Source organism: Macaca mulatta, chromosome 1 (assembly GCF_049350105.2).
Source record: "Macaca mulatta isolate MMU2019108-1 chromosome 1, T2T-MMU8v2.0, whole genome shotgun sequence".
NCBI lineage: Eukaryota > Metazoa > Chordata > Mammalia > Primates > Cercopithecidae > Macaca > Macaca mulatta.
In genome coordinates, this window is record NC_133406.1 from 221,290,679 (window position 1) to 221,299,688 (window position 9,010).

A 9,010-nucleotide genomic window follows, 5' to 3' on the forward strand; every position below is an offset into this window, starting at 1 on the left:
GATGGCCTTTCTGGGTACCCGCGCTTGGTGGATCCCAAGCTCTTGTCCAGCGTCCAAGAAGAATGAGGATACGCTGACAATTGAAGAGTGAGCAAGATGGGGAGTTTTATTGAGTGATGAAACAGCTTTCCACAGACAGGGGATGTGGGGGTGGTTCCCCTACCCAAAGGCAGGAAAGCCCCCACAGTGTGGCTGAATCCAGCGCTTTTATGTGCTCAGAATAGGGGAAGGGTGGGCAAAAAGGAACAGAAGTTCTCACTCTGGGTCGCGGGTTTCATCTGGGACCAGCAGTCCAGTCTTTCAGCCTTCAGGCGGTTTTTTTGGTTTGAAGGTGGGGTTTCACCGGGGACCCGCCCTTATCTGCCTCGGCATTTGGCTGCCTCCTGTCACTATCAACAAGACTCAGAGATGATGCCTCCTGACCCGTGTCCAGGGCTCTCTGTCCTATTCAAGGTGCCTGCACCCTGAATGGGGTGAAGGGGAGCAGGGACTTTGTGCCTCAGCACCCCAGGAGTCTCCCTTTGCTAGAGGAATCAGAGATAAAAAGCACCTGCTGAAGAAAGTAGCTTTTAATGCTGCAAAGCCCTCACAAGATCTGATTTCTCCTGGGAATGGGATATGGTAGGAAGAGCACAGCCTTTGGCACCAGAGAGGCCTGGCTCTGCCACTGGTTTACTGGCTGTGTGACCTTGGGCCAGTTACTTAACCTCTCTGTGTCTCAGTGTCCTCATCTAGGAAATGGTGGAAATGCCTAACTTCCAGGGCAGCGCACGTAAGATGCTTGGCGCATAGTAGGCCCTCCTTTAATCCTAGTCCCTCCTGGCCTGCCCCTCCCACCACCCCGGGTTTGTTTGCCTCTGGGACCAGCAGCTTTGGAGACTCCACTCCTTCCTCAGACTGTCTTCGTGGCAGCTTCCCAGTTCCTGCCTAATAATAGCTCTTTATCACATTAGGAACACATCACAAAAAACAGTGCTTTCCTCTTCTGGGTAATTAGAGGTAATTAGCACTGCCTTTGTGCTGGCCTCCTGTTTTCCTTGAAAACCAGAGAGGTTTCATTACTGCTGTCGGGGAAAGTGCTGGCCGCCCTCTGCTCCCAACAGAGATCCACAGGACCTGTCTTCTCCCTGCTGGACCAAACACACAGCAGGGCCCTTTGTGATCACCCACTGGGCTGGCCCTGTTGCAGGCAGGGCGTATCTCTGGGGCTGCCCTCCTGCCCCTCAGTCAGTCCTCACAGGGACTGCGTTACAGTGGGTGGGGGATTTGCCACCCCAGGGACCAACTCCTGAGGCTTCTGGAGTGCAGAGAGCTGGCCCACGACAAGACTATTCATGTCCCAGAGGAAATGCCGGGTGGCCTAGAACTTAGCAAAGGCTTGGCACAAAGTAGATATTCGATAATAACCATGTGAGCCAACAGCTCACATGTTTTATGGGGATAAGTCGTCTGATCCTCATAGAGGTCTGCATAGTGGTAGTAACCCATTGTACAGATGTGAAAACAGAGGCTGAAGGCGGTGCCACGGCATGTGAGTGGTAGAGCCGGATGAACCTGGGCTCTTAACCACTGCCTCGGTACTGCCCTCTTTCACACATCTCTGTAGCTTCTGGTAGTGACCTCTAACCCTGCACCAATAAGCCTGCTACATGTATTATCTTATCAAAACCACACAGCCAGCCCACGTGGTATAAGTCCCTTTATTAGCCTCATTTTATACATGAGGAAATTGAGGTCCAAGAAGCGAAAGAACATGGGCTTGGAAGGAGTCACTGGGGGAGGCAGAGGTGGGTGATGGCAGCCTCTGTTTGGGTAAGTTGGGGTGTCTTTTGAGGTAGGAAACAGGAAGGGCTGGGCCCCATTTGTACCTGCGGGGATCTGGTCACCCCCGAGCCCCCACGATGCACGGGGCTGGCTGTGGGGCACAGAGGTGAGGGAGAGGTGGTCTCTGCTTCCCTGCGCTCAGTTTATCAGGGAACGCGACCTCATGAAAATGTGATGATGACGGGTGATGAGTGCCGTCACAGGGTGTTCACAGAGGCCCCTGCCAGCACGGGAAGCCACGGAAGGCTTCTGCACGCCAGTCACATTCAGCATGTATCCAGGCGGCTGGCAGATTCAATCAAGAGAGCCTGGGAGATGGTCAGGGGCTGAATCTTCACACAGTATCGGCCACGCCAGAACTTTCTGGTGCTGAGAAGAGACCCTTTCCCGACCCGCCTCACCCCTCTTCTCTCATCTCTCCAGCTAACTGTAAAACCAGAGCTCTGCCCAGCAACTGCTCCCCTGGGTCTTTGCAGAGGGATGGCTCAGGGACTAGGGTTGCCTGAGACCTGGACCAACTTGTAGTCAAGGAGGGCCAGAGCTGTGTGTTCTAGGACAGCACTCAGTGGAATTTCCATCTGGTATCAGCTGCAGCCAGTGGGTACGAACACCTCCCTTCCTGGCCTGTTTCTACCCAGCACTGGCACCAGCGCTCTACAACATTACAAAGGTCTAGGGAGGCAGTTCTTGTTTGTCCTTAGGAGGCAGTTATCACTTGTCCCTGTGGGTGTGAAGTTGCTGCTGGCTGGAATTCAGACGTGATGGCTGGAGCTTGAGCAGCCATCTTGGGCTCCCAAATGGATCAGCCCAGCTAACTCCCTACTCTCCATCTCCCACTTCTAGGAAACTAAGGTAAGGGAACTCATATTTACAGAGTACCTCCTGGGGTACCAGGCACTGTGCTTCATGGTTTGTGTTATTTCTTCCAGCAACTCCTTTAGGTAGGTATCACGAACTCAAATTGCATAATGTCTCTTTAAAAGTGTTTGGGACAGGGCATGGTGGCTCATGCCTATAGTCCCAGCAATTTAGGAGGCTGAAGCAGGAGGATGGATCTCTTGAGCCCAGGAGTTTGAGACCAGCCTGGACAACATAAGAAGTCCCCATCTCTACATTTAAAATTTAAAAAACCAGGTGCGGTGGCTCACACCAGTAATCCCAGCACTTTGGGAGGCCAAGGAGGGCAGATCACCTGAGGTTGGGAGTCCAAGACCAGCCTGGCCAACATGGTGAAATGCCGTCTTTACTAAAACTACAAAAATTAGCCAGGCATGGTGGTGTACATCTGTAATCCCAGCTACTTGGGAGGCTGAGGCACGCAAATAGCTTGAACCTGGGAGGCAGAGGTTGCAGTGAGCCAAGATCGTGGCACTGCACTCCAGCCTGGGCAACACAGCAAGACTCCGTCTCAAAAAAAAAAAAAAAAAAAAGAAAAGAAAAGAAAAAAAAATTTTTAAAGGAAAACTGTTTTGGATCATATAGGAACATAATATCAAAAGCTAGCATTCTCTGAGTTCCCATGAAGTGCTAGGCCCTTCAACTCCTTACAGCAATCGTTCAAGGTCATGACTCTCATTTTACAGATGAGGAAGCTGTGGTTCAGGAAATTGTGAGGACTGGCCCAGTTACTAGTAAGAGACAGAGCCAAGGCTGGCACCCCAGCTTCTCAGAGAGTCCAAACTTAGGTTCTTTCTCAGGCCCTGCAGCCACTAAATATGCGTCCTGCTGCAGAGGGGCACTGGGTCTGTCTTGACAACCACCCTGAGCCCAGGGCCCTGAAAGCCACTTAGATGTGTGGATACACATGTGTGTATTTTCCCTGGAATCTGTTTAAAAGCATTCGTGAGGAAAAGAACGAGAGGTAGGCAGATTCTAGTGGTGAGAAAATAACAAAACTGTACAGGGAATTGTCTTTTTGTGTTTTTGAAAAATCATTTGAATAACACAGTGTGATTTGTGATTCAAACGGAAATGCAGACGTTACCAGCAGTGCCTTTATGCTGTTTTCTGAGATTCTCAGTAACAGCCTCCCTAGTGTTTTTCCTGTCCTTGTTTTTTAAAAGAAAGCCTTCCCCTTCAGCCTTAAAGGAAAGTCCGGTCTCGTGCGCATCTTTGGCACTAAAGCAGGTCTCCTCGACTGACTGGGGAGAACGCAAGGCTCCATCTCAGGGGGCAGATCCAGACTGAGCAGCTTCTGCAGGCAGCATCTCAGGCTCAGCACCAGACTTTGCTGTCCATGCGCTGTGTGTCATTAAACAAACCGCCACCCCTCTCTGGGCCTTGCTGTCCTTCTCTGTAAACTGAGGATGATTTTTAACCTTCCTTCCTTCCCCAGCTGATTTTCTCTGAAGAGAACAGGATTTAGAAACAGGCCTGGATGGCCAGGCGCCGTGGCTCACGCCCGTATTCCCAGCACTTTGGGAGGCCAAGGCGGGCGGATCATGAGGTCAGGAGATCGAGACCATCCTGACTAACACAGTGAAACCCTGTCTCTACTAAAAGTACAAAAGAATTAGCTGGGCATGGGGGCGGGCACCTGTAGTCCCAGCTACTCGGGAGGCTGAGACAGGAGAATGGCGTGAACCTAGGAGGCAGAGCTTGCAGTGAGCTGAGATCGCACCATTGCACTCCAGCCTGGGGGACAAGCGAGACTTCGTCTCAAAAAAAAAAAAAAGAAAAGAAAAGAAAAGAAAAAGGAAATAAAAGAAGGAAAGAGGCCTGGATTCAAATCCCAGACCTGCCACATTCTAGCTGTGTGACCTTGGGTAAGTCACTTTACCTCCCTGTGGCTCAATTTCATCTACAGTGAGCTGCCCACACCTAGCAAAGGAGTATATCCAGTAAGCTTATTTGCTGCAATGTATTAAGGACCTACTATGTGTCAGGCATTGTCCGTTATTACAGCTAGGCATCAGGCATTTCAATCACACGCCTACTTGACACTCACCAACATATCCCAACACAAAAATGGGATGGACATATGACTCTGACGAAGCGGGTGGCCATTTCTGAGTTCTTGGCCTTTGTCTTAGTTCAGATGCTGGCCCATATAACAGAGGCCCTGCTAATGTTTTGTGGTGTTTGTTTGTTTGTTTGTTTGTTTCTGGAGACAGGATCTTGCTCTGTCGTCCAAACTGGAGTGCAGCGGCACAGTCAGGGCTCACTGCAGCCTCCACCTCCCAGGCTCAAGCGATCCTCCCACCCCAGCCTACCTAGTCACTAGAATTACAGGCACATGCCACCACGCCCAGCTAATTTTTGTATTTTTCTGTAGAGACAGGGTTTCCCCATCTTGCCCAGGCTGGTCTCAAACTCCTGGGCTCAGGTGATTCTCCCACCTTGGCCTCACAAAGTGGGGATTATAGGGGTGAGCCACCGTGCCTGGCCTAATTGTCTTAAATACACAAGGGTTGATTCCGTCACATAAAAGAAATCAGAATAGGCCAGTTAGGGCTGATGTGCCACTCCACAGTCTTTAGGGACCAGATTTCCCTCATGCTGCTTGTTCTGCCTTCCTTTGTGGGCTGACTCATGGCCCAGGATGGCTGCTCAAGCTCTGGCCACCTCATCTGAATTCCAGCCAGCAGGAAAGAGGACATGAGGGAAGAAGAGCACTCCTCCTCTTAAAGAGAATTCCAAGGAACACCACATCACACTATTGCTTCAACTCATGGGCCAAAACTAGTCACAGTGCTATTCTTAGCTTCAAGGAAGCCTGGGGAGTGTGCCCAGCTATAAATTTGAGTCCTTGTGACTAAAGAAACGGGAGAGTGAGTTGTAGCCAGCACCTTGCAGTCTATTCTGTAGCTTTCTTTCCAATTTGGGGACTTTTCCAGGGAAAATCCTCACAGCCAACCTCTGGTGAAACTATCCTGTGTTCCCCTTTTTACAGTGGAGGAAATTGAGAGCCAGAGGGGTACAGGGGCCTGACCAAGGTGTCACAGCTAGTGAGCAGCAGAGCCCTTCTGGGGTAGCCTAGAGCTGCAGGCATCGGCTGGGCACAGTGGCTCAGGCCTGTAATCCCAGCACTTTGGGAGGCTGAGGCAGCAGGATTTCTTGAGGCCAAGAGTTCAAGACCTGGGCAACATAGGAGACCCCATCTCTACAAAACATTTAGAAATTAGCCAGGCATGGTAGCATGCATGTGTAATCCCAGCTACTCAGGAGGCTGAGGTGGGAGGATCACTAGAGCCCAGGAGGTCAAGGCTGCAGGGAGCTATGGTTGTACCACTGCACTCCAGCCTGGAGGAGAGAGAGAACCCATTTTTCTCTCTCTCTCTCTCTCTCTCTCTTTCTCTTCATTTTTCTTTTTCTCATGCTATTTTGACAAAAAGCCCATCCCTAAAAAAAAAAAAAAAAAAAAAAAAGCTGCCGGGCACAGTGACTCAGGCCTGTAATCCCAACACTTTGGGAGGCTAAGGCCGGTGGATCGCTTGAGGCCAGGAGTTCGAGACCAGCCTGGCCAACATGGCAAAACCCCTTCTCTACTAAAGATACAAAAAATTACTGGCATGGTGGCACACACCTATAATCCCAGCTACTCAGGAGGCTGAGGCAGGAAGATCGCTTGAACCCAGGAGGTGGAGGTTGCAGTGAGCCAAGATTGCGCCACGGTACTTCCAGCCTGGGCAACAGAGCAAGACCCTGTCTCAAAAAAAAAAAAAAAAAAAAAGCTTCAAGCAAAGAATGAGAGCTTCTACACCACCTTTCTGTTTATCAGGAGATTCCTTCTTGCCCCCAAAGGATCCAGATTTTTTAGAGAAACATCCTTCATCTTTATTTAATAAATTCTAAAACAGCAGTGAACATAGAGCCTTCCCACCCACTCTGGATTTGAGAGCCACTGAGGAATGGAGTCATGGGTTTGGTGACTGGTTGGCTGTGGATGCTCAGGGCAACGCTGAGACCCAGAAGTTTGGCTGGAGGTCCCTGGGGAGGGCTGGGCTCCACACACGCACCGTGATGCTCACTCACTGTCTCCTGCAGGTCAGCGGCCACCTGGACTATGCCAAGCAGATGGACGCCATCCTGAAGGCTGTGGGCATCCGTACCAAGCCAGGCTGGGACGAGAAGGGGCTCTTGCTGGCCCCAGGCTGCCTGCCCCCCGAGGAGCCTCGCCAGGCAGCAGCTGCCGCCTCATCAGGAGATATTCCCCACCACGTTGGGCAAACCCAGGGTCCCACATCCGGAGACACCTCCAAATTGGCCATGTCCACAGACCCCAGCCAAGCCCAGGTGCAGGCAGGGCTGGACCAATTTGAAGGGGCCTCCCTTCCTGCTGCTGCCAGCCCTGAAAGCACCCCCATCTGCAGCCATGGCATGGACCCCAACCCACTGGGCTGCCCCGATTGTGCCTGCAAGACCCAGGGCCCCAGCCCGGGGCTGGACTGACCACAGCAGGGGACCTGAGCCGTCCTTCCCAATCTCTGTATGCAGCGCTCTCTCATACCCTCGGGTTCCTCCCAGGAGCTCTGGGGGTGCGGAATTTCCATCGGTCTCTTTCCTAAACTGAAGGAATTAGGACTGAAAGGGAAAGGAAATGGAAGGAAGGAGAATTTGGAAGAGAGAACACGCCCACCCTGGGGAAGCTGCCTATCCCCAGGGAAACCCCACCAGGGAGCAGCCGCCCCCTCATCAGAGACCTGCAGAGTCAACCAAGCACGGGTTAGAGCCCCAGAACTGGGAGCCAGCTGTGGGCTTTCTGTGCTTCCTCTCATAGCTTTGGAGTCTGGCTGCCCATCAGGAGGTCCCAGGGGCTCTCTGGGACCTGAGGCTCCCACACCACCTCTCCCCTGGCCTCATTAAAACCAGGTGTATGCCTGCTCTTCCATCCACACTCCAGGGCTGCCCACCAGCTGACAGCCACCATCAACTGGCAGTAACCGAGCAGGCGCAGGTACAAAGAGGGCGGCTCACTCCTGCTCTTAGGAGATCCAATCAGATCTGCCCTGTACAGCCATGCAGGCTGTGCACTGCACAACTCCAGGGACATTAGTCACACAGATGCAATGTGAGTGTGCTCCCCCATCACGCAACATCTGGACATAACTAACAGAGCATGGTGAATACGTGCTGAATTGCTTTCGGTAAGGCTGTGAGCTAGGCCTGGGGACAAGAATGAATTTTACATGGAAAGAATTTCCTGTAGCAGGAACAGAGAGGATAACAACAGCAATAAATAACAATAAGAAGCTACCACTTCTTGAGCATGTACCACATACCAAGTGGTTGCCTGGGATGTGTCAGTTGCCCTTCACAGCAATCCTATGAGGTAGGGACTATTATTATCTTCATTTGATATTTGGGGAAACTGAGGCTCAGAGAGATCAGGTAACCTGCTGAAGGCCGAACAGCTGGTTAGTGATGGAGCCAAGTTCCAGGCCCCTGTATGTCAGACTCCAGTGCCCAAGCCCCAAGCCACTGGGTCTGCATCCGTGAGAGCCTTCCTCTTTGTTCCTCCCACAGTACCTGAATGACAGGGCCAGAGATAATGCACTCCCGTTGTGCAGATGGGGAAATCAAGGCCCAGGCAGAGGAAGAATTGACAAGCTCTGGGGGAGGTGGGAGGAGGGCAGCAGAAATTAAGTTGTAGAACATAGGAGGCAGATCACTGCTCAAGTGCATGTGTATTCATTTGTATTCATTTGTTCATTCAGCACACATTTATGGCTCACGCCTGTAATCTCAGCACTTTAGGAGGCCAAAGTAGGAGGATTGCTTGAGGCCAGGAGTTGGAGATCAGTCTGGGCAACATAGCGAGACCTGGTATTGACAAAAAATTAAAATAAAAAAATTAGCCACTGCCAACTACTCAGGAGGCTGAGGCGGGAGGATTGCCTGAGCCCGGGAGTTTGAGGCTGCAGCGAGCTATGATTGTGCCACAGCCTGGGTGAAAGAGTGAGACTCCAACTCTTATTTTTTTGAGACAGAGTCTTGTCTTGTCACCAGGCTAGAGTGCAATGGCATGATCTCGGCTCACTGCAACCTCCACCTGCCGAGTTCAAGGGTTTCTCCTGCCTCAGCCTCCCGAGTAGCTGGGATTAAGGCACCTGCCACCACACCCGGCTAATTTTTGTATTTTTAGTAGAGATGGGGTTTCACCATGTTGACCAGGCTGGTCTCCAACTCTTGACCTCAGATGATCCACCCGTCTCAGCCTCCCAAAGTGCTGGGATTACAGGCATGA

At 51.5% G+C, this 9,010-nt stretch overlaps 1 protein-coding gene across 6 annotated transcripts in view; it reads left to right on the forward strand.

Annotated features, from left to right (window-relative positions):
- TMCO4 (transmembrane and coiled-coil domains 4) overlaps positions 1-8,019 on the forward strand; it is a 123,059-nt gene extending 115,040 nt beyond the window's left edge. For all 6 annotated transcript variants that reach the window (XR_013406891.1, XM_015129779.3, XM_015129778.3 and 3 more), the window contains one exon: positions 6,811-8,019. Coding sequence is in view for 5 of the 6 variants with exons in the window: in XM_015129779.3 (XP_014985265.2) it covers positions 6,811-7,215 (405 nt within the window). In the remaining variant the exon portion in view is untranslated. The remainder of the gene's footprint in view (positions 1-6,810) is intronic.
- Positions 8,020-9,010: the final 991 nt, after the last annotated feature.